At 41.7% G+C, this 25,564-nt stretch overlaps 1 protein-coding gene across 2 annotated transcripts in view; it reads right to left on the bottom strand.

Moving 5' to 3' along the window:
- FBXO36 (F-box protein 36) overlaps positions 1 to 25,564 on the bottom strand; it is a 99,780-nt gene that overhangs the window by 22,305 nt on the left and 51,911 nt on the right. Inside the window, exons 2-3 of one of the 2 annotated variants that reach the window (XM_030326690.1) lie at positions 19,436 to 19,544; positions 4,344 to 4,516 (exon numbers count right to left, since the gene is read on the bottom strand). In XM_030326690.1, coding sequence (XP_030182550.1) covers positions 4,344 to 4,516; positions 19,436 to 19,544 — 282 coding nt within the window. The remainder of the gene's footprint in view (positions 1 to 4,343; positions 4,517 to 19,435; positions 19,545 to 25,564) is intronic. The other variant, XM_030326693.1, reaches the window with a different exon arrangement.

Below are 25,564 nucleotides of genomic sequence, written 5' to 3'. Positions count from 1 at the left end.
AGCAAACACATCAAGAGCACGGATGCTGGGTCCACCTCAGACCCGCCTACCCCCCTCAGGGTGTGGGCCTAGCCCCTCTATTTTCACCTGCTCCCTGGGTACCTCGCCTACTTGGCAGACTTGGGAATCACGGTCATAGGGAGCCTGTAACTGTTCCCGAGGCACAACCAAGATGAATATACCGGTCACCATTGTCCCTGTGCTGTCCGGGCTTCAGTGTCTCGTCTAGCTGAGGGGGACGTTCTTTGGGTCTAATCTGCTGCAGTTTGCAGAGAAAGGATACCGTCAAGGTCTGGTGCCACCTGGGGCAAGCCAGCAGGCCCCCAGGCAGGTCCCCTGTGGCAGCATGACCTTAAATGAGCTCCTAGCAATCCCAGGGCTGGCCCTCAGGCTGACCTTCCCATACCCCCTGGCCTCGGATTTACCCCTCAGGGGTGTGCTCGTGTTGGCCAAGCTCCCAGAGGATGCCTCCTGTTTTACCCTGAGAAACAGAATCATCCGGTGGCCAGACTTTCAGGTGCGTACCCACGGAAGCCCTGTGGTTGGGTCAACATGGAATCAGAGCAAGAGCAGATGGCGGCTGTTAAGAGTGGTAGGTCAGAAGGAGGACTTTCCTGGAAGAGGGAACAGCACACAAGAGAGCTGCAAATAATTTACCTGGTTGGGGCCACAGGCAGGAGGCAAGGCCAGGGCACCATGGCCTGATGTGGCAGCTAAAAGTCTGGACCTCGTTCGGGAAATGACGGGAAGTCACTAAGGGTCACTAAGCAGGATAGTGACATGACTGGAGTGCATCTTACGGCCACGCATGGAAGACAGGCCAGTGACGGGATGGCCACAAGAAAACCCAGCAGAGAATCCCGGAAGCAGAGATGGGTCAGGAAGAGGAAGGCCCAAAACAGGTCCTTTAGATGTGACAAGGACAGGGTTACTGTGAGGGAGGCCAGGGATATTTAGGAGGCACGGATAGAGGAGAGAACAGACGATGAGGTAGGGTGACCATGGACTAGTGGCATTTGGAATACTTGGGCTGCTGGAAGACCAGTGAAATTTCTAGAAACAAAATTAAGAACCAAAATAAGGTAGCCAATTTTTTTATTTTTCCAATAAGGATAATTTGTTAAAATGATCACGTTTTAAGGTCACTATTTAATACAAAAAAAGGGGGGGGCATTTTAACTCTCCCCAGGATAGGAAGGCCTAACCTCCAATAAAGGATGATCATTTAAATGGAATAAATTTAGCCTGATAACCAACTCTTCATATCTCATTTACTTACTGTTCTCATTTCATCATGGATTATACAATCTCACTTCTATTGATGACGTTAGTTCGCTGAGGGTGAATTGTTCTGTAAACTGTTTTGTTTTGTTTTCCCAAAGAGAAGAGGAAAGAGATTGGCTACAAATAGAGTCAAGAGTTTTTGGTTTCTGCAGGATGAAGACTGATTTGAGAAAATGAATGCACCGAGAGGAAAAAACAATTGAAAGAAAGATTTAAAGATAGGAACTAAATGCAACATAGTATCCCAGACTGGATCCTGGAACGGCAAAAGAACATTAGTGGAAAAAACGATGAAATACGAATAAAGTCTATGGCTATCCCATAACAGTATTATATCAATATTAATTGCTTAGTTTTGATAAATGTCCCGGTTACATAAGATGTTAGCATATGCGAACCCCCTGTATTGCCTTTGCAACACTTACAGATCTAAACTTATTTATAAACAGAAAAGGCTTTTAAAAACAGCAGCAACAACACAGAAGAGAAAGGAGACGAGCGACAGACTGAAGTTCCCCAGGTTGGACTTTGGAGCCAGGTGGCAGGTGGCCCGGGCCTCGCACAAGAGAGGAACACCTCCCTCCCCGAGATCAGAGGAAAGGGTTGGACGCAGTCACAAATAACTTGCTAATAAATTTGTCCGCAGGAATTGGAAAAGGAAGCTTTCTTCTTTTCACTAATAAGACAATGTAGTAAATAAATGATAGGACAAACAGGTAAATAAAAATCGTTTCTAAATGCAGGTGAAAAGTAAGTAAATGGTGTCCAGGTAAAATGTAGACCGAAGATAGAAATGAGTGGTTAATATTGCTTGGAAAGAAAAACAGCAGCAGCCTTGGACCAGGCTCTGTCTCCTAATAATTCTGCTCTGCAAGGATACTGAGAGCTGAAATCAGCAACCTAGAAAAGCCTTACTTTAGAGCAGCAGGTAAATTACGGAGGGTATTTCCAAGACCGCACTGAAATAATGGCAGGACCCTGAGAGGGAGAGTAATCGAGAGTGGAAGTGAGCAAAACCTAGAAGGAAGACAGGTGCTCCGCACAAGGAATAAATTCCAGAAGACACTGCAGTTGCTGCCATTTTCTGTCAAATTCTTCCATTTCATTTCAGGAACAAGCGCAGGCCCTAGCAAAAGCTTTCCATAGATCCCCACTAGTACATTTTACGTATTTTAAATTCTTCTGCACCGAAAGTATGAATAATCAGCTTCTTATCAGCAGCCGACCTTCACGTTAATACATTTTTTAATGGCAAAAAAATATACAGTGACTGCTCTAATACTTGCTTCTGGCTCTCCATTTTTAGGGGGAAAACCCAGTAAAAAATATACGCTTTTATTCTCAAAGGGGATACATCAAATAATATCAAACATATTATTTTAAATTAATATATGAAAATCAAGAAATATTATGGCATGATTGTGACAAAAGCATTGACTCTCTAGATAATAAGATTATTATGATTTAGGGGCGCCTGCCTGGCTCAGTCGGTAGAGAATGCAGCTCTTGATCTCAGGGTCCTGAGTTCAAGCCCCACATTGGGTGTGGAGCCTACTTAATAAAATAAAATAAAATAAAATAAAATAAAATAAAATAAAATAAAATAGAAATGAAACGAAACGAAACGAAACAAAGTAAAATAAAATAAAATAAAATAAAAATAGATGAATACTTCTTAAAAAAAAAGATTATGGGGGCGCCTGGGTGGCGCAGTCGGTTAAGCATCCGACTTCAGCCAGGTCACGATCTCGTGGTCCGTGAGTTCGAGCCCCGCGTCAGGCTCTGGGCTGATGGCTCAGAGCCTGGAGCCTGTTTCCGATTCTGTGTCTCCCTCTCTCTCTGCCCCTCCCCCGTTCATGCTCTGTCTCTCTCTATCCCCCAAAAAATAAATAAACGTTGAAAAAAAAATTAAAAAAAAAAAAGATTATGATTTAAGTCATCTGGGAAACGTTGCATGCTCTTTTATAAATGGTCATTGTGCCCCAGTATATTGTAACTAACTACTAACCTAGGTTTCTTCCATTTCAAACAAACTCCAACTCTGATTAATTTAAGCCAAAAAAGGATTTAATGGAAGGACAGTATGTGTGTCTAAGAAGAGCTAAAGGGGCAGGAACCAAGGCACCTTCCAGGATCCTGGGAGAGGAACCAATAATGGTTGCATCAAGGCCCTGACATTGCACCAAGCGTGTCTTCTGATCTCGTGTCATTCTGCTGAGGATTCAGAGTAGTGAGAGAGTCCATTTGGTCAGCCTGGGGCATGGAGAACAGGCTGAAGAACCTGTTCATGAGAACATCATGAAGAACAATTCTCCAAAACCATCCACACCGTGCATAGATAATTCTGCAAAGGACGGTTAGTGGAAGAAATGGAGGTACATAAGGGGCAGCCACTACTTACCTTATTCTTTCATGTGGCCGTGCCTCTGCCTGAACTTGGAATGCCCCTTGACCTGAAATGCCCCTAGTCTTCCAGACCACCTGGTGAACTCTTATTTTCCTCCTGAAAACCCAGATAAAATAGCCCTTTCTGTGAAGCCTGGCAGAGGAAATGACTTTGCACTGTCTTTGTACCTCATACACGCATCCCTTGTTGAACTGTTCACACTAAATTGTAATAATTTGTATTTGTTTGGATCTCTCCTATTAGACTGTAAATTTCTGGAGGGCAGAAATAATGTTTTTTTCACCTCTGCTGCCTCTGTGCTTAAAACAGTGCTCATGATTAAGTATTCAACAAATGCTTGCTAAAATAAATGCAAACAATAAACCACTGCTATGTTTAAAAAGAGAAGAAGAAGAAAGAGAGGAAGGAAGGAAGGAAGGAAGGAAGGAAGGAAGGAAGGAAGGAAGGAAAGAAGGAAGGAAGGAGGAAAGGAAGGGAAGGGAAGGGAGGGGAGGGGAAGGGAAGGGAAGGGAAGGGAAGGGAAGGGAAGGGAAGGAAAGGAAAGGAAAGGAAAGGAAAGGAAAGGAAGAATAAAGCGAAAAGAAAGAAAAAATTAAAACTTTGAGGAAGCACAAGGAAAAACCTTTATAGACACAAAATAATTATCTGTTACCTTTGCAAATCTGCGTGATGTTTGAGAAAGCCTGGCAATATCTTCAAGATCCAGATAAGAAATGATACTCAGGAGCAAATTGTCTGAGAGCCGTTCAAGGAAGTCAAATTTACCTTCACATAAATTGAAGACATAGTCTAATACTCTTGCACCAAATATTAAGGCAATTTGAACTGCAATTCAAAGAAACCAACAAACCAACAAGGTTATCATGTGCAGTCAGGTAAAAACCACAACCTGTATCAGTAAGACGGGCTTTAGGGCATTCTTCCCCCCGGGGGGTAATGTTGGATTAGACCAAGTCATTCCTACTGTCACCAAGCTGCCCCTGGGACTCGTGATACGCCTTTGTGAGACATTTGTTTCCAACTGCTGTCCCCGCGGTGAGATCAGAACCTTTGAGGGACACTCACTGTTGAACGCAGTGATGAACTGCATCCCTTGATTTCATCAGCACCAACTTCAGACAACTGACTTAACTAGTCTCAGTGCCTCCCTTACCTCATCCCTGACTGGGCAAAGATGCCGGTCCACGTGGGTTTTCTGCCACCCTCCCTCTCCCCTGATTGGCCTGAAACATGTCAATATCTCTTCATTTGAGTTGAGTTTTCTTCTCTCATTGCTAAACGTGTTTCTCCACCAAACTTTCTTCTTTCCTCTTTACCTTCTTTCATCCCCATCTTTACATAATAGGGGGAAAAATAGAAAGAGGAAAATAAGTGGATATTTCATGAAAATTGTGTTAATTTTTGCCTAATATTTTGTATGCTTTTTCAGCCATTTCCAAGTTAGGGAAAAGTTCACAAAGAATCAGCCCATATAATGGTCCTACCTAAGCATGTTCAGTGCAAGAAAGTACTAGCTTGGTTCTTTTTTTAACCCAGAAAAACCTTCAATGTTTGGAAGGATATATATTCAAATTTTAACGTGGTTAAATCTGGATGGTGACTTTCACTTCGCTTCCTTTTGTTTATTTGTGTTTTCTAATATTTCTACAATAAACCTGTATTACCAGTGTAATTTTTTTAAATCTAGGTAGGAAGGAAGGGAAGAAGGAAGGAAAGCACGCTACCTTCTTATACAAGAGAGGAAAACATTGTGATGATGGAATAAGCATGTGGATTCCAGGGATCCCAAAGCAGGGACGTTTTTGGTTTCTTGAGGCTCATGTTTTCCATTCGGACTCTGAAAGCACCACTATAACTAGCCTTTCTAGAGACCTGTTCTTCAAAGACAGAGAACTCTCTACTCTACATGAGACTAAATACCCAAGATTTGGGGGACCACCTTCCTTCCTCAGCCTGGAACATTCCTCCTGGAGCAAGCAGGATGGAGCTGTCAGGAACACTGGGCCCCCTGTAGGAGTTGGCAGAACTGATTCAACTGGTTGATGGGTCTCCGATTTCAGAATGGATGTAAGGTGTGGACCATATTTGTGCAAAAACTCTAACTGTGCAACTTGGAAGAGCCAGGCATATGTGATTTCTCTCCCGAACTGGTCAGTCAAGCACTCTAGGGCATTAAGGGTTTTAGTTGCTTCTGAATCCCAAGTGGTTCCAATTCAAGGCACTTCGAAAGTCCAAGGGCTTTCCTCAGGGAAAAACAGCCCCATCAACTCTAAAGGATAGTTATTGTGGACAACTCCTAGCCCACCAGCAGAATAAGAGGAAAAAGTGGTGCTTACTTATTGGAGGGAGAAGAGAAGCCCTGAGTGCAATAAAACATCCCTTAATATAACTGGAGATGTTTGTCCATTTTACAATGCCAGGAAAACATGTTCAATGAAGACTCAGATTTACTTTAGGAATTCTCTACCAGTAAAGTCCTCAAAATGTAAAAACTAGAAAAGGATATATACCAGTATTTTAGGATACATAAAAGTATTTATACTATAAAATATATAATTAAAAAGGATACACAAAATAGTATATACAAGTATTTGTGTTCAGTTGTATGTAACCAACATTTATTTCTTTTGAAATAACAACAACAACAAAAAAAAAAGGTAAAACAAAATCCATTTTGAAAAGCAAAATCACTGTCTTCATGTTGGACTATGTGGTGACCAGCCTCCAAGGTGGTGCCACAGATTCTCTTCTCCTGGGCTCATTTTTCTGTGTCTCCCTCCCACACTGAATTAGAGGTGACCTATGTGACCAATAGGATAGTGTATGAATGACATTCCAAGTCTTGGTCGTAAAAGACAGAGGGCATTCTGTCTTGCTGCTGCCTCTGGGATCACTCACACTGGGAGAAGCCAACTGTCATATGCTAACAATGCTCAGCAGTGTTCTGGAGAGGCCCATGGGGAAAGAAATTGAAACTTCCCAGCTACAACCACCACTTATATGTCAGCCATCTATGGGAGTCCTCAAGGGATTCGAGCCTCAAGCCCCAGTCGAGCCTTCAGATGACCGAGGCTCCACACGACACCATACAAGACCCTGAATCGCACGATGGAGCTAAGCTGCTCTCAAATTCCTGACCCACAGACACCGTTTGAGTTAATAAACATTTATTATTGTTTTAACCAATTAAGTTTCAGGGTAATTTGTTACACAACAATAGACAATAAAAATTTGGGTGCCTCCAAGTGTTGTGGTGCCATAATGGAAACCCAAGATGTGGGAGTAGCTTTGAAATTGGCAATTGTACAGAAAATCTGAATGAGTTTGAGGAGGGTGTTAAGTGCAAGGATGAAGAGCTTTCAGTAAATAGTATAATTAATTAATTAATAGCTGTTAGTAGATGCTTGATGGACTCTGAGGAGGCTTTATAGGCAAGAGTTTAAAGGAAAGTGAAGAAAATATTATTAAAAACTGGAGGACAGATCCTTGTCATGTAGTGGCAGAAAGTTCAGTTACATTATTGCCTACTGAGATATGCAAAGCAGGAAACAGACTTAAGGAGATGTGATTCAGCTATGTAGATTTCCAAGCAAGGTGTTGAACATGCTGTCTGATTTTCTTCTTGCTGCTTAAAGTAAAATGTGAGAGCAAAGAGAGAAGCTAAAGAAGGTTTCTTACAAAGCTGCCAGGATTTGCTGGTCTAGAATATTCTGTGCCTCGTCAGATGGCAAACAATGCTAAAATTAAGGAATGCCTTCGGAATGCAAGCTGGTGCAGCCACTCTGGAAAACAGTATCGAGGTTCCTCAAAAAACTAAAACTAGAACTACCCTACGACCCAGCAATTGTACTACTAGGCATTTATCCAAGGGATACAGGTGTGCTGTTTTGAAGGGACACATGCACCCCCATGTTTATAGCAGCACTATCAACAATAGCCAAAGCATGGAAAGAGCCCAAATGTCCATCGATGGATGAATGGATAGAGGAGGTGTGGTATAAATAAATGATGGAGTATTACTCGGCAATCAAAAAGAATGAAATCTTGCCATTTGCAACTACGTGGATAGAACTGGAGGGTATTATGCTAAGTGAAATTAGTCAGAGAAAGACAAAAATCATATGACTTCACTCACTCATATGAGGACTTTAAGACACAAAACAGATGAACATAAGGGAAGGGAAGCAAAAATAATATAAAAACAGGGAGGGGGACAAAACAGAAGAGACTCATAAATATGGAGAACAAACTGAGGGTTACTGGAGGGGTTGTGGGAGGGGAGATGGGCTAAATGGGGAAGGGGCACTAAGGAATCTACTCCTGAAAGCATTGTTGCACTATATGCTAACTAATTTGGATGTAAATTTAAAAAAATTTTAAATTTAAATTAAAAAAAAAAGAAACAAACAAAAATAATAATAATTTAAAAAAAAATTAAGGAATGCCTCTCAGGCAAAAGTCAAATTTGGAAAACTCTCAGGAAAATATGGTCTGAAGATGAAGCTGAGGGCGTGGCTGGAAAATGCTTTGTTAAGAACCATTCAGTCAAATTTTAGAGCTTTCGAAAAGCTGAAGGGTACTGCCACTCAGGAGGCAAGCACAGAAACCAAGTTAAAGAAGGGCTTATCTAAAAACAAGAACAGGGGCGCCTGGGTGGCTCGGTCGGTTAAGCGTCTGACTTTGGCTCAGGTCATGATCTCACGGTCCGTGAGTTCGAGCCCCGCGTCGGGCTCTGTGCTGACAGCTCAGAGCCTGGAGCCTGTTTCCGATTCTGTGTCTCCCTCCCTCTCTGTCCCTCCCCTGTTCATGCTCTGTCTCTGTCTCAAAAATAAACGTTAAAAAAATTTTTTAAATAAATAAATAAATAAAAATAAAAACAAAAACAAACAAGCAAAAACAAAACAAAAAACAAAGGTGTGTAGGTGTGGTTTTGTTTAATGGAGTGAACCCCAGTAACAGCAATAGACAACGCATGAAGTTTTAAGAGAATTCTACTGGTAGAAACACCGCCTGCCAGCTTGAACTGGAAGGGTCAGAGGCAGTGGAAAAGGAAAAAGACTTTGGATTCTCAAATTCCTACCAACAGGAAGTAGGCTGAGAAAACAAAACCTGCAAAGATGGGTTATCTTTCGTGGACAAGGAAGATGGCTCAGACGATGGAACCAAGAGCCCAGGAGGTGAAGCCCAAGACTCATGAAGAATTGGCTACAACAGGGACTTAGAAATATTGTTACACTAACTAACATAAAATCAGACCTAATGGACAACCCCTCAGAAATATATAATTTATCAATTCTGACTCAAGAAGAAAAAGAAAACCTGAGAAACTATAACCAGTAAAAACTTTGAAACCACTGATTGGATTAAAGAGGAAAACCGTCAAGCAAAGCTTCAGATCTACACTGCTTGTGAGCCTTTAATAAACTCCCAGAGAACAGACAATCCATATCTTAGGTAATTTGTCCCAAAGAATAGAAGTAGAAGGAAACCCCCAACTCACATTATGAGGTTGCTTAAACTAGAAATGATGGTAGGCAAGAAGAAAATTTGCATCTGGAAAATCACTTAGGAGCATACACGGCAAAAATTCTAAATAAAATGTTAGGAAATTCAATCTATCAATATATAAAATAAATAGATAAATTGTGACCAGGATAGTTAATCCCAGGATAATCCAAGGATGCAATAACTTTGGAAGACTATTTAATATAATTCACCATATAAACAAATAGGAGGAAAAATGATCATCTCAAAAATATAGAAAAATTATTTCATTAGTTCTAACCCCTATTTATGAATAAAAACTCTTAGAAAATTGGGGCACCTGGGTGGCTCTGTCAGTTAAGCATCCAACTCTTGATTTCAGCTCAGGTCATGATCCCACAGTTCATGAGAACAAGCCTCACGTTGGGCTCTGTGCTGACAGCAAGGAGCCTGCTTGGGATTCTCTTTCTCCCTCTCTCTCTGCCCCTCTCCTTTACCATCTCTTGCTCTCGCTCTCTCTCAAATTAAATAAACATTTAAAAAAAAAGAAATTCTAGGGGCACCTGGGTGGCTCAGTCGGTTAAGCATCCGACTTCGGCTCAGGTCATAATCTCGCAGTTTGTGAGTTTGAGCCCCTAGTTGGGCTCTGTGCTGGAAGCTCAGAGCCTGGAGCCTGTTTCAGATTCTGTGTCTCCCCCTCTCTCTCTGCCCCTCCCCCACTCTCTCTTTCTCTCTCGCTCTCAAAAATAAATAAACATTTAAAAAAAAGTAAAAAAAAAAAAATTCTACTGAAAATGGTCAGCATCGCTTCTCTGTATACCAGCAACAATTAATTCAAAGTGATGACTTAATACGCATTTGTCTTTTGACTCAGTAATCTCACAAACATATTGCCTAAATATGAAACAACCCGGGCACAAGGTTATGCATTTTGGCACTCTTCGTATTATCACAAGATTGGAAAGAACCCAAGATTTCATCACTAGGATTCTGGTGCATTCACACAAAGAAATACTATGCAGCTGTGAAAGAAAAGAAGAAGGAAGAGGAGGGGGAGGAAGATCTCTAGAGGCATGAAGTGATCTCCAGGATATCCTGGCGGAAACGGTAGGGTAGAACGCTATCATTTGTATAACAAGTAAGGGGATACAAACACATATGTATATGAATTTGTTTATATCGGCACAAAGAATCACTGAAAATGTCCATAACAAACACAAGCGGTTAGCCTAGGGAAAGGGAAGGAAAAGGCGGAACAGATAGGGACAAAACCAAACCTCTGTATGTACGTTGTTTTACAGTTTTGACTTGGGAAACACATCCAAGTTTTACATAATCTTAAAACAGAATTTTAATCGTTTCAAATTTTAATCTTTAAAACTTAAAACAATTAAAGTGGATTTTTTACCTGATTTTATTCTTTTTTTTTAAAGTGTGTTTATTTTGAGAGAGACAGAGACAGCATGGGTGGGGGAGGGGCAGAGAGAGAGAGAGAGAGAGAGAGAGAGAGAATCCCAAGCAGGTTTCCTGCCACCGCCAGCAGCTCAGAGCCTGATGTGGGGCCCGAACCCACAAAACCGCAAGATCATGACCTGCGCCAAAACCAAGAGTCAGAAGCTTAACCGGCTGAGGCACCCAAGTGCCCCTACATGATCCTACTCGTAGCTACAAAAAAAAAAAAAAATCACCAACTACCCGGGAAGAATTTGAGCAAAACATGTTTAAAGTTCAAATAAGACCGATGTGAAGAAAACATTAAAACTCTTCGTAAAAGAAGACCTAAATCAATGGAGACCTATACCATGCTCATTTTGAAAAGACCAAAGGATGACAATTCTCTCTTCAAAAATCTAGAAATTCCACCCAATTCCAATTAAAATCTCAACAGGGATCTTTGCATAGCTTTACCAGCTGGCCTTAAAACTCATATGCAGAGTAAAAAGTCAAGAACAGGTAAACAGTTCTTTTTTTGTAAAGAAAAGGAGGAGGAGGAAGATGAATTCATTTTAGCAGGTAAGAAAACTTACTATAAAGATGGTAATTAAAGCAGTGTAGTGTTGGTGGGAGACAAACTAAAGATCCTGTCCTATAAATACAGAAAAAACGTAAAACTTCTCATCTCATCATAGCCAAAAATAAACTTGAGATAAGTTAAAGACTAAAATATGAGGAACAAGTTGTAAGATAGTTCAATTAAAAATAGGAGTATATCCTCACAAAATCAGAGAAGGGAAAGATTTCTTAAAACACAAAAGTATAAGCCATATATTAAAAGACTGACGGGGCGCCTGGGTGGCGCAGTCGGTTAAGCGTCCGACTTCAGCCAGGTCACGATCTCGCGGTCCGTGAGTTCGAGCCCCGCGTCAGGCTCTGGGCTGATGGCTCAGAGCCTGGAGCCTGTTTCCGATTCTGTGTCTCCCTCTCTCTCTGCCCCTCCCCCGTTCATGCTCTGTCTCTCGCTGTCCCAAAAATAAATAAACGTTGAAAAAAAAAAAAAAATTAAAAAAAAAAAAAAGAAAAAGAAAAAAAAAAAAAGACTGACAAGGGGTGCCTGGGTGGCTCGGTCAGTTAGCATCTGACTCTTGATTTCAGCTCAGGTCATGATCTCATGATCGGTGAGATCAAGCCCGAGGAGGGCTCTGCGCTGACAGTGTGGAACCTGCTTGGGATTCTCTCTTTCCGTCTCTCTCTGCCCCTCTCCTGCCCCTCCCTTGCCCCTCCCTTGCTCTCTTGCTCTCTTGAAAAATAAATAAATAAACTTTTTTTAAATAAATCATTTTCAAAAACATTTATAAAAAGAGGTTGACAAATTTGAACTACATTAAAATTGCAAACCTCTATATGGGTAAAAACACATAAACAAGGTGATAAGATAAACCAAAAACTTGGTGAAACCTCTGCAGCACATTTAACCAAACTTAGTATTCAAAATATGCATGTAAAAAAATTCTTACAATCAATAGAAAAAAGGATAAACAACCAAAAAGTGGAAATAGGCAAAGAAGTGAATTAGCACTTCTCAGAAGGGAAGACCCACATCGTTAATAAATGTAAGAAAAGATACTCAACCTCATTAATAATCAGGGAATTTACGTCGAAAAAAAAAATTAAAAAAAAAAAAAAGGGGGCGCCTGGGTGGCGCAGTCGGTTAAGCGTCGGACTTCAGCCAGGTCACGATCTCACGGTCCGTGAGTTCGAGCCCCGCGTCGGGCTCTGGGCTGATGGCTCGGAGCCTGGAGCCTGTTTCCGATTCTGTGTCTCCCTCTCTCTCTGCCCCTCCCCCGTTCATGCTCTGTCTCTCTCTGTCCCAAAAATAAATAAACGTCGAAAAAAAAAATTAAAAAAAAAAATAATCAGGGAATTTACACACCCAGTTTGGCAAAAATTAACATGTATCTCTGATTACAGCAAATGTTGGTAGGAATATAAAGAAATAACATCTCTCATAAAATGCCAACAAGAGTATAAACTGATTTAACCCCCTTGGAGAGGAGATTGTCATTCCCTGGTAAAGTTGAAGAGGCACATATCCTACAACTTGACAAATACACTTCTACACACCCAACTTAAAGAAACATTCACACATTACACAAGAGTAAATGAAGATGTGTTGTTGCAAAAAAGTGGAAACCACCTAACAACCCTTAGTAAGGGAGATGTTTGAGTAAACTATGGTTTATAATATAATAGAATACTGGGCGCCTGGGTGGCGCAGTCGGTTAAGCGTCCGACTTCAGCCAGGTCAGGATCTCGTGGTCCGTGAGTTCGAGCCCCGCGTCAGGCTCTGGGCTGATGGCTCGGAGCCTGGAGCCTGTTTCTGATTCTGTGTCTCCCTCTATCTCTGCCCCTCCCCCGTTCATGCTCTGTCTCTCTCTGTCCCAAAAATAAATAAACGTTGAAAAAAAAAATTAAAAAAAAAAAAAAAGATATTTCTGAATTTTAAAGCTTTCAAAGGGCAAGGTATAGAACACAATGTATAAGATTCTTCTTTTTGGGTTAATATATTTTGTATATATGCATAGACCATTTCTGGAAGGATATTCAAGAAACTGTTACTGATGTTGTCACAGGAACTGAACATGAGATCAGAGGGAGACTTACTTTTATTCTAAAATTGTTTGTTTGTTTTTTAAGTTTATTTATGTTATTGAGAGAGAGAGAGAGAGAGAGAGAATCCCAAGCAGGTTTTACACTGTCAGCATGGAGCCTGACATGGGGCTCAAACTCATGAAGAGTGAGACCCATGACCTAAACTGAAATCAAGAGTCGGACATTCGACCGAGCCACCCAGGCACCCCTATTTTAAAAATCTTTTTAAACTGATTTAATTTTTGCTTTACTATGTGTATTATCTCAAAAAATTAGTCAATAAAAAAATAATAAAATACAACAAGTCTTACTCAGATCTGCTTTCCCTGCTCTGTAGCCCAGAGCTAGGCTCCCACACTTCCCCGAAGTGCTCTTGCCTCTAACACTCTCCTACCCCACCTCTACCCACAGACCCCTACCCCAGGCGGGCAGAAACTAGAAATCCAGGCTGAAGACAAGGACCAGCTGATTGAAGAGGCCAGAGAGAAGGAGGGGAGTTGACTAAGAGGTGGTGGGTAGGCCTGAGAAAATAAAGTCCCAAGTCAAAGTCTGAGATACAGGCTAAATGAAGAAGGAACCCAGAGAAAATGGATCACGGATCCATGGTGTGGGCCTGGCACAGGTTTGGGAATAAGGTAAGAACATCTGTTTCCCACTCTCTTATTTCCGGTGTACCAATATTCTTAGAATCTGACCACAGGCCAATATTTCAGGATTATTAGTGTTTATTCGAGTTATCAATTTTCCATTATAGTCCCCATTTCGAACGTGCAGTCCCATTTTCCTCATAAATCATCTAAATGTCCAAGAGAATTTCCATTCTTTGACGTCTATACTACATCACCATTATCACCCACGTTTCCTTTCACAAGCAACAGCAGAAACAAGAAACTTTGTCGTTTGGTTCAGAAGATAGGGTTGTTGAAGCCATTTGGTTTTATCACAGGGATTTTTGTGGATTGGCCTAAATACTTAACCACTACTTATACCTCATTCGAAGATCAAAGCAACCAACTATAAAAGGGACATAAGTTGGAAAACAACTTATTTTTAGGTTGGATTCAACTTCAACCCATGAATCAGCACTTTGAGTGGAGTTTATATAGGCAGATTTTTGCCTTAGACTCAGTTTTTTAAAATATTTCCAAGAGCTAATTTTCTGATTATTCCTATTTATTTAACTGAGAGGAAAAAAATCCATAGATGTTTCTTCAGATTTTTTAAGGTCTCAGGAAAAAAAAAATTCAAACTTCATAGACAAGTGGACAAAGAATACAGACAAGCAAATTACTGAAAGGATATAAATGGTAATTACACATGACAGGATGCTCAACTTACTAGTTATCAGGAAAATGCTAATTAAATATGACACTATTTTCACCATCTGGCTGCAAAAGATGAAAAAGAATAGTAATATCTAATTAGTGATGGCAAAGGTGCAAGAAAACCATATCCTGGTGGATGGAGTGTAATTAATACAGCAGTTTTTCGGAGAACAGTTTTGTGTGTGCGAGAGAACAGCGAAGTAATTGACATTGTGAATTACTCAAGCTTTGCATTACTCAAAATTAAAATACGGTGACATCAAAATATTAATGAAGTCTCATTTTATGAATAAAAGTTGAAATAATGCAAATCACCCAATTTGAAATGCTTTCCAAACTAGCGTAATTATAAAGGTCAAATAAATTATAGATGGCATTTGTGCTGTATCCCATGACAGGGCTACTCAAGCCAGCTAACAGAAGTTCCATCCTCGGTCAAGTTAGCCCTGAACTCTAGATTCAATTAAAAAAAAAAAAATACTCTGGGGTGCCTGGGTGGCTCAGTTGGTTAAGCGTCCAACTTCAGCTCAGGTGTTGATCTCACGGGTCATGGGTTCAAGCTCCACATCGACCTCTGTGCTGACAACTCGGAGCCTGGGGTCTGCTTCAGACTCTGTGTCTCCCTCTCCCTCTACCCCTCCCCTGCTCATGGTCTGTCTCTCTCTGTCTCTCTCTCTCTCTCTCTCTCTTTCTCTTTCAAAAATAAATAAATAAACATTAAAATAAAATTTTAAAAAATACTCACAATACTCTATCAAAATTATAATGTACATTTCTTTAGTTCCAGTAATTCCAGGAGTTCTCACGTAAGTGTTCAAAGATAAATACATCCCAGAATGTGCCCAAAGGCTTTTGAAAATGCCCATCAATTGAGATTGTATGTTTCTACAATAAAATACCATACAGTCTTGGAAAAGGACAAGGTACTTCTTTACGTATGCTCAAGGAAAAATGTTCACAATATAATCAGTGCAAAAACAAATTAAGGAAAGAAAGATTCTATTTCTGCAAACAAACACACACACAATCCCAAGCAGAAAGAATTCAAATGCAAAGAATGAAGTTATTTATAGTAGTTACCTCAGGGGAACAGAGCTTGGAGGAAGAGAGAAGGAATTTTCACTTGTCAAATTTTAAAAACTGCGATAGCCAGTTGGTACGTGTTTGGCAAACTCTAAGCACTTCATTCAATTACTCCTCATAAGGACCCTATGTGTGAAATGCTTTTATTATTTCCATTATCAACAGTTGAGGAAACTGATATCCAAAGAGACTAAACCCCCTGAATGGAGGGGTGGGGGAGGGTAGACCGAAAGAGGAAATCTTAAGCAAGCTCCAAGCTCAGCACAGAGCTGGACTAGGGGCTCGATCCCACAACCCTGGGATCATGACCTGAGCCAAAATCAGGTTGGATGCTGAACCAACTGAATCACCCAGGTTCCCCCATGAATGACTTTTTAAATAATAAACTTGTGAATTTTGTCCTTTAAAGATGGAAATCTAGGAGCGGCTGGCTGGCTCAGTTGGTAGGACACCAGACTCTTGATCTTGGGGTCATGAGTTCCAGCCCCCTGTCGGGTGTAGAGACTACTTAAAAAAATAAAAAATAAATGCAAATCTGGGGGGAGGGGGGAAGCTCGGCAATGTTTTTTATTTTGCAATTTAGATTGTGACACATATCACACATATCACTGTGGTAGGCAGCATAATGGCCCTGCCAAATGATGCCCTGTATCCTCATCTCCAGAAGCTGTGAATATGTGACCTTATATGGCAAAAGGGCCTCTGCAGGTGTGATTAAAGATCTTGAGAGGGATGCCTGGGTGGCTCAGTCAGTTGGGTGTCCGACTTTGGCTCAGGTGATGATCTCTTGGCTTTTGGGTTCCAGCCCCCAAGTTGGGCTTGGTGCTGATAGCTCAGAGCCTGGAGGCTGCTTCGGATTCTGTGTCTCCCTCTCTCTCTCTGCCCCTCCCCTGCTCACACTCTGTCTCTCTCTCTCTCTCTCTCTCTCTCTCTCTCTCTCAAAATAAACATAATAATAGTAATAATGAAAAAATTAAAAAAAGGTCTTGAGATGGGGAGATCACCTATCTCACAGATCAACTGGGTGGACCCAATTCAATCACGAAGGTCCTGAGGAAGGAAGGAGGGAGGCAGGAGGGGTAGAGTCAGCAGAGGAGGACATGTGACCGCTGAAGGAGTGGCAGAGCAAGAAAGATTGGACAGGCCATCACTGGCTTTAAAGATGGAAGAAGAGGCCAGAAACCATGGAATGTAGGTGCCTCTAGAAGCTGGAAGGGGTAAGGAAACATTTTCAGAGCACCTAGTGGCTCAGTCAGTTAAGCGTCCAACTTCACCTCAAGTCATGATCTCATGGTTCATGGGTTCGAGCCCTGCATTGGGCTCTGTGCTGACATCTCAGAGCCTAGAGCCTGCTTCAGATTCTGTCTCCCTCTCTTTCCCCCCCCCCCCCACTCATGCTCTGTCTCTCTCTCTCTCTCTCAAAAATAAACTTTTTTTTAAATGTAAAAAAGAAAAGGTAATGATTAATAAGACATGGTCCCTGAGCTTGAAAAACCATCTTAAAATTACCAGTCTTGGGGGCCGCCTGGGTGGCTCAGTTGGTTCAGCAGCTGACTTCGGCTCAGGTCATAATCTCACAGTTGCGAGTTCCAGACCAGCGTCAGGCTCTGTGCTGATAGCTCAGAGTCTGGAGCCTACTTTGGATTCTGTGTCTCCCTCTCTCTTGCTTCTCCTCCCCTGCTTGTGCTCTCTCTCTCTCTCTCTCTCTCTCAAAAATAAATTAACATTAAAAAAAGAAAGAAATTTCAAGAAAAAAGTGGACAGTCTTTCCCCAACATGATTCTTTTTAAACCACTAATGCATTTTATAAATACCTGCTGTAAAGAGGTTAACAAAGAAAGATGTATGCAATATCAGAAATTGAAGGCAATCAATCCAGACTTTCAAAGATTTAATGAAACAAAACAAGACAAAACCTACTCTCTGTCTAAAACAACAATTACATGCTATAATTTAAATATAGAATACCTTTAAGAGGGTTGATTATCAAAGATCCACCCAGAAGGTGTCTTTAAAAATAAGATTAATATACTTGATTTTTTGGCTCTCAGTGCTTAGTCCTGGCAATGTCTGAGGTTAGCTGTGGAGCCCTGGAAAACCATAGCATTCTGAGTCTCGTCTGTGAAATGGGGATAATACTCGTGATTTCACAAGGATATTGTAACAATAAAATGAGAATGCATATGTAAAAGTTCCTTGATATTAACTCCTATAAAAATCTCTATAATGCCTTCTAGCTTTAAATTTTTATAATTAAAGTAAATTATTATTAGGGAGTTTAGTTAAAAGGAATCTTTTTTAAAGACACATACTCAAGTAGTTTGGGATAAAATGATGTAACAATTGAGATTTGCTGCAAACGAATTCAGTGGGAACAGTGGCTTTGTGTAGAGGTTTGGCTATATTTTGAGTATTATTTAAGCCAGGTTATAGGTACATGAGAGTTTGTTAAAAACCATTGTTTGATTTGTATTTGAAATTTTCATACTGTGAAAAGCAAAAAAGCAAAGGGGAAACTCAGGGCAATTTCTATTTAGTCCACATGCTACCTAATTAAGGCTATTTCTTTTTCTTTTCTTTTCTTTTCTTTTCTTTTCTTTTCTTTTCTTTTCTTTTCTTTTTTTAATGTTTATTTATTTGGGGGGGGGGGGGCAGAGAGAGAGGGAGACAGAGGATCCGAAGAAGGCTCTGCACTGACAGCAGTGAGCCCAACGCAGGGCTCAAATTCAAGGGCTGGGAGATCATCACCTAAGCCGAAGTTGGACACTCAACTGACTGAGCCACCCAGGCACCCCAAGGTTATTTCTTGAAGCAAACTTTGATATTTAAAAAAATGGTAGCAAGAGATACAGGTGTGCTGTTTCGAAGGGGCACATACACCTCAATGTTTATAGCAGCACTATCAACGATAGATGAAGTATGGAAAGAGCCCAAATGTCCATCAATGGATGAATGGATAAAGAAGGTGTGGTATATATATATATATATGATGGAGTATTACTCGGCAATCAAAAAGATTGAAATCTTGCCATTTGCAACTACGTGGATGGAACTAGAGGGTATTATGCTAAGCGAAATTAGAGAAAGACAACTATCATATGACTTCACTCATATGAGGACTTTAAGAGACAAAACAGATGAACATAACGGAAAGGAAGCAAAAATAATATAAAAACAGGGAGGGGGACAAAACAGAAGAGACTCTTAAACATAGAGAATAAACAGAGGGTTGCTAGAGGGGTTGTAGGAGGGGGGATGGGCTAAATAGGTAAGAGGCATTAAGGAATCTACTCCTAAAACCATTGTTGCACCATATGCTAACTAACCTGGATGCAAATTAAAAAATAAATCATTAATAAAAATGTAAAAAAATAAAACTGAAAAATGAAAAAAAATGGTAGCAATTTTAAATGCAAAATGCATAAGCATTCAAGGATTTGAGAATTTGATTGCATTTTCACATAAGCTTTTAATTCATTTTTAACTAAAGGAAACCTATTATAATTAAATGCTACAGCAAAAAATTACATTTACGCAATTTGAGATTATTAGTGGAATGAACACGTTAACCTATAGAACTTAAACACTTGGGAGATTTTTCCCAAGAGAAATTTCAGGGTATGTTAACAATTTTCTGTCTTTAAGTACATAATTACATATCAATAGTTCAAATGATGATATGTTGGATATTTCTGCAAGAAAATCTATCACTATTGTAAAGAGAACTTAGCAGTAAGTATATATAATGTGCTCCCTTTCTGACCTTGGAGGTGGGAGTTCTCTAGGAACTCTTCGTGAGTGTCTTTTGCTTCTCCAGGCTTTGCTGATCGATGCTCACTCCTCAGAGAGATCTTCCACCATCTAAAGATTACCTGTGATTGGATAGAAGGGGAGAGAAATTAAAGCTGATCTCAATACCAACAGCTACACTTCGGTCTGGGATCTTGAAAACTCGTGGCAGTAGGCACATAAGGCTGTGTGTCCAACATCAGCTATGACTTTGCACTCTAGCATCACATCAAATTAGAAAGGAGGTCTGTGCATCTCACATTTCCCTTAGAGATCAGGGTCACAAAATCAAAGTGCTGGAAGGCATCTTAAAAATCTATCAAGTCGGGGCGCTGGGGGGGGCTCAGTCGGTTAAGCGTCCAACTTCGGCTCAGGTCATGACCTCACGGTTCGTGAGTTCGAGCCTCACTTCCGGCTCTGTGCTGGCAGCTTAGAGCCTGGAGCCTGCTTCAGATTCTGTGTCTTCTTCTCTCTCTGCCCCTACCCTGCTCACACTCTCTCTCTCAAAAATAAGCATTAAAAAAATTAAAAAAAGAAAAATCTGTGAAGTCAGTGGATGTTAAACCACACAGACCCAGATGGCTATCTGTCTCTTGAGGATCTCTGAGTAGAGAGATTCTCTAACTTGGGGAGCCGGTTCCAAAGTAATTGCTCCGCTCCACTCTCTGCCTCCCTTCCTGTCTACGGGGCAGACGAGATGAGTGGATATTTTACTCATAGAGAAAGGACAGTTACACGGCCAGGGCTGGGGAAAGCACCATTGTGCTTTGTTTGATGCGTGTAAGTGTCATTACGTAACCAGGACACTTCTTGGTAATGGATCTGCCCATAGTCCATTTGTCTTCTACGAGCATGGTGGTTTATTTGAAGCAAACCTCATTTCCCTGGTTACGAACCCCACCTAAGTTCTATGTTGATTTCATGGCAGTGTCAGCCCTTGGCCCTAATGAGGAGCCCCGTGAAGCTTATTCAATTTATCTCACGTTTTTCAACCTGTCATGGAACTCGGTAGTTAATTGAGATCGTAAAACTTCCACCAAACAAACCAGCTTCTTTCTACACTTAGATGAGGGCTTTGGGGGAAGAGATGGGTTAGGAGACAGTGCGGAGAAACTGGTTGCCTTCCTCTCTCCCTAGCATTGCCACGTGAGGTTAAAATTGCGGTCAGGAAGACTCTGCCCAAGGCAAAGTTGCTAAAGCATGTAAAGCTGGCTATGGGGCCTCCCTTATTTATTTCCTCTCCCCTATCCCCACCCACCCATTGCTCCCTGGGGTCCTCACAAGTCTTGGTGTATCTTTTTTGGGCCACTGTGAGCAAAAGACACTCACGAAGAGTTCCTAGAGAACTCACATCCCTACTAGTTCTTTGGCCCTTCTTGGTTGTTCTGGAACCACCCCCCCACCCCCACCCCCACCCCCAGCCTTTGAACGGCCAGACCTTCTCCTTGCTTCTTACTCCTTGCCCCCTTGCTTACAGGCCTGGGCTTCAGCCAGCTTTCCTCTCCTTCTAGAGCTGCCTCCCTGCGTCCTATCATCTCCTGAGGCTCATCTCCCACCTGTCTCCCCTTCCCTGATATCTGAAGGATAACTGCTATCTCTCAGGAACATGGAGATGTGCTTACCTAGCACCCTGCCCAACAGCAGGTAGGTCCTTTAAAGGGTTACTGTTCATTTGGATGTTGTGCTGATGGCTATAGATAAGGGGGAAAGAATGTGTACGTTACAAAACTCTAAAGTCTTGGGGCGCCTGGGTGGCTCAGTGGGTTAAGCGTCTGACTTCAGCTCAGGTCATGAACTCGCAGCTAGGGAGTTTGAGCCCAGCGGCGGCTCCGGGCTGACGGCTCAGAGCCTGGAGCCTGTTTCAGATTCTGTGACTCTGTCTCTCTCTGCCCCTCCCCTGCTTGTTCTCCGTCTCTCTCTCTCTCAAAAATAAATAAACATTAAGAAAAAAAAAAGAAGTGGTGGGTTGTCTCTCCCTGTGGCCATACCACCAGGAGGTATGTTACAAGGAAAGCGAGTCTCAGATTGAATTCTGCCATGTCACCAAGCAGGCACAAAAGTCCAAACTACGTTTCTGGAAGGTCAGTGGAGTCCCATCCTCGCCAACCACTGGGGCACTGTGCGGGAACCTTCACGGGAAAGTTTCTCTCTGCTACAAGCACACCTATGTTACAATGACATAATCAGCCACAGTTCTAGCCAGATCACTTAGTTAGGTGGACGATTCGGGAACAGATGGAGTTCTAGACCAATCACTACTCCAGCAATGTTATACGACCAAGCTTACTTCTTAACATTGTTCAAAAAAAGGCGGAGAGATGCATAGAGTTGTTGAATCACTATATTGTACTCCTGCTATGAATATAACAGTGTGTGTTAACTACTCCGGAATTAAAGTAAAATAAATAAATAATAAAACATTTACTTATTTTTTTTTATGTATTATTTATTTTTGAGAGCAAGAGAGACAGAGCACGAGTGGGGGAGGGGCAGAGAGAGAGGTAAAGACACAGAATCCGAAGTAGGCTCCAGGATCCGAGCTGTCAGCACAGAGACCCCATGCGGGACTCGACCTCACCGAACCGAAAGATCATGACCTGAGCCGAAGTCAGACGCTTAATCGACGGAGCCACCCAGGCGCCCCGATAACAAAACATTAAGAAAGGCAGAGAGACACTTGTTCAATCTTATTTGTCAGCCTCATATCTTGCTTGTTACTCATTTGTTTCATCAGTGAAAAATTATTTCCAACATTTAGTATACTAATTCATCAACCCTCTGGTACTGATTTAGAAGGCCGCATTTGAAGTGCTTGCCAATAATGGCCTCTAGAGGGAGAAGCCTCAGGGCACAAACTCAAGTCAACTTGAGCACAGATCAGCATCCTACGGCTCCTCTGACGTATCTGAAGTGAATTACTGAGAATGTAACACTAGCCTAAAGAAAGACGACTGGCTAGACCCAGAGTCCAAGCCTCCTCCCTTCGAACTCATAAACATAGGGTTTGTGCTGAGGCCCGAAGCTTTCTTCAAGTATGACCTTTATCCTACAGTCATTGGGTCATCTCTACAGGGCAGTACATAAAAAGCTAATATTCAGAATCACTACTTAGCTTTGTCAAGACTCGCTTATGTTCCAAATGTTGTACTTATTAAAACAGAAAATTATGGTAGATATTTTCTACCACTTATTGTCTTTCAGATTGGTAAAGGTTCCCTTCCCTTCCCTTCCCTTCCCTTCCCTTCCCTTCCCTTCCCTTCCCTTCCCTTCCCTTCCCTTCCCTTCCCTCCCCTCCCCTCCCCTCCCCTCCCCTCCCCTCCCCTTCCCTCTTTTTTTAAGTGACAAAGGAAGAATAAATCCCTTAATAATCATTGAGAGAGGCATGAATTGGTTTGGCAAATACCTATCAAAAGGCCATTCATGCCTTTTGACCCAAACATTCTACTTGTTAAGAACGTATCCTTTGTTGGGGCACCTGGGTGGCTCAGTTGATTAAGTGTCCAAGTCTTGATTTTGGCTCAGGTCATGATCTCATGGTTCTTGAGCCTGAGTCCCACATTGGGTTCTGCATTGACAGTGTGGAGCCTGCTTGAGATTCTCTCTCTTTCCCCCTCTCTCTGCCCTCCCTGCCTCTCTCTCGCTTGCTCTCAAAATAAATAAATAACTTTTTTTTTAAAAAAAGAAGTTATCGGGGCGCCTGGGTGGTGCAGTCGGTTAAGCGTCCGACTTCAGCCAGGTCACGATCTCGCGGTCCGTGAGTTCGAGCCCCGCGTCGGGCTCTGGGCTGATGGCTCAGAGCCTGGAGCCTGTTTCCGATTCTGTGTCTCCCTCTCTCTCTGCCCCTCGCCCGCTCATGCTCTGTCTCTCTCTGTCCCAAAAATAAATAAACGTTGAAAAAAAAAATTTTTTTAAAAACATAAAAAAAAGAAGTTATCCTGAGGAATTTGCCAGAAAATGTGTGTAGCATTTTCCATGTGTTTGCCATAGGTTAATTACGACAATGAAAAATCAGAACTGACCTAAGGGTTTGCCAGCTGGGACTAATTAAATAATGATGGCACATTTAGATGATGGAATATTTCACAGCCAATAAAATATTATATGAAAAAATAACACAGAACAATGCTAATGATGATTTGTTAAAAGGCTCACAGGTGTATACACCACTAATCCAAATATTGAAAGGAAAGTATTTATACATGCAGAGGGAAGGAACATCAGAGTGGGAGCAAATATAACATGCCAGATGGAGTTTGAAGGGAGCGGAGCTATGAGGTATCCCCAAATATTTGTGAACTGATTGCTACTTATTAGCTAGATATTAGCTCATCAGCTCATTTTAGCTCATATATTCATACATAGCTATTGTCACGTATTTAACTCTATTTTGAAAATGTTCAAGTCCATAAATATTGTTTTAAGCATCTTGTTCTTATTAAACGTGCATGTTTTGTTAACGAACATGCAAGAAAAGCTGCTGAGGGGCTTACGCTGGTTTTTGCAAGTTGAGATATGGCTGTCACATGGGCTTCACTGTCCTCTCCCCGGGTCCCCCGAATCTCCCGACTGCCTGTGAGCAGTACACGACTGTCTTTTTATGAATGGAGAAACCCACCGTGGACAGCTGAGATAACTCGCATCTGTTTCTGAGGCTCGGGGAATCTTCTGTCTACTTCTCGTACAGGGCCTCATACCCGCTCCAGGAAGGATGGGCAGGCAGCCTCCTCAGAGGATACGCACCAGGATTTGATATCTTAGTAGAAAACACGTGATCGCTGGCAGAATTCTTTAACATTTTAATTTATATATAGCATATTTTTAGACTTCTATATATTTCCAGTATATCTTTGTATTATAAACTTGGACATTGAGCTTACTTTGTTGTCGTTGTTTTAATGCTTATTTATTTTGAGAGAGAGGGAAAGCATGGGGGACAGGGCAGAGAGAGGGAGAGAGAGAACCCCAAGCAGGCTCTGCACTGTGAGCCTGTCATGATCTCATGAACCGCGAGATCATGACCTGAGCTGAAATCAAGAGTCGGACGCTCAACCGACGGAGCCACCCACGTGCCCCTGAGCTTACTTTGAAAAGAGAGGTCAAAGATTTCTCATTAACCCCCTGGCATCTCTCCTTCACCGATTACGAAGGCAAGATGAGGAGGCATTTGTCGTTCATCTGGTGAAGGCCCCTAAACGTTAGGTCCTTTCCACCACTGGGACAGCAACTCACTAGGCAGCCCTTGAGGGGACACGGGAAAAAAAGTGGGCCCAGCTGGGCATCTCAGCATCTGAGTATATTTGGACAATGCACACCCCCGCCCTCCCCCAGGGTTGAGACTGTGCTCCCACCACTACCCCGGCTGAGAAATCCTACTAATGGGAGAAAAGCAGAGACTCTGCGATTAGATGGGTCTGGGTTTAAACCTTGTTTTCTATCAGATACCTTGGGCAAATGTCTTCATCTTTTTTGGCCTCGGTTTCCTCATCTCCAAAATGGAAATAATGATGATGACTCTTGGAGGGATGACACGGGAGAAATCCAAAGCCCCCAGCCCGATGCCAGATATGGAGTGTGCCCCATAGAGGTGGGTCCTTGCCTCTTTCTCCCTTCTCCTCTTGTTCACCTGCTGGTCAGTCCTTCATATCCATAGAAACCAACTCAGCCCCAAATCCCAAACATCTTCTTTCTCATCAACTAGCTAACAATATTCGCTCTTATGCAGCGAGGTTTGCTTTCCTGATCGGATTCTTCACAAGACATAATTTATTTCAGTTTTTCACTCTGACCTGATGTTCGATTTTTTTTTAATCTTCAGTAATCATTAAGAATTGCATGCTCTTTGCTGTAGTTCTTCAACAGCATAATTAAGAAGAATCATCTATCTGTCATCTATCTAGTTAAAAACAAAGTTACTTAGGAAGGGTTAGAGTAATTTGCCAGATACCACACAGCCAGTGGGGGATTCCAAATCTTTCTCAGCGTCTGTCTAGGAAATAGTTTTGTAAGTGAGCACACGGCTGTCTCTGCTTTGTCTTGCAGACTATTGTTATTCTAACAGATCAAGTTTCTCCCTGCTTTGGACATCATGTATAATTAGGGGATT

This window comes from Lynx canadensis, chromosome C1, assembly GCF_007474595.2.
Source record: "Lynx canadensis isolate LIC74 chromosome C1, mLynCan4.pri.v2, whole genome shotgun sequence".
In the NCBI taxonomy this organism is placed as follows: Eukaryota; Metazoa; Chordata; class Mammalia; order Carnivora; family Felidae; genus Lynx; species Lynx canadensis.
Note: the sequence above shows the minus strand (reverse complement) of the source record. Positions and strands in the feature narration are given on the sequence as shown.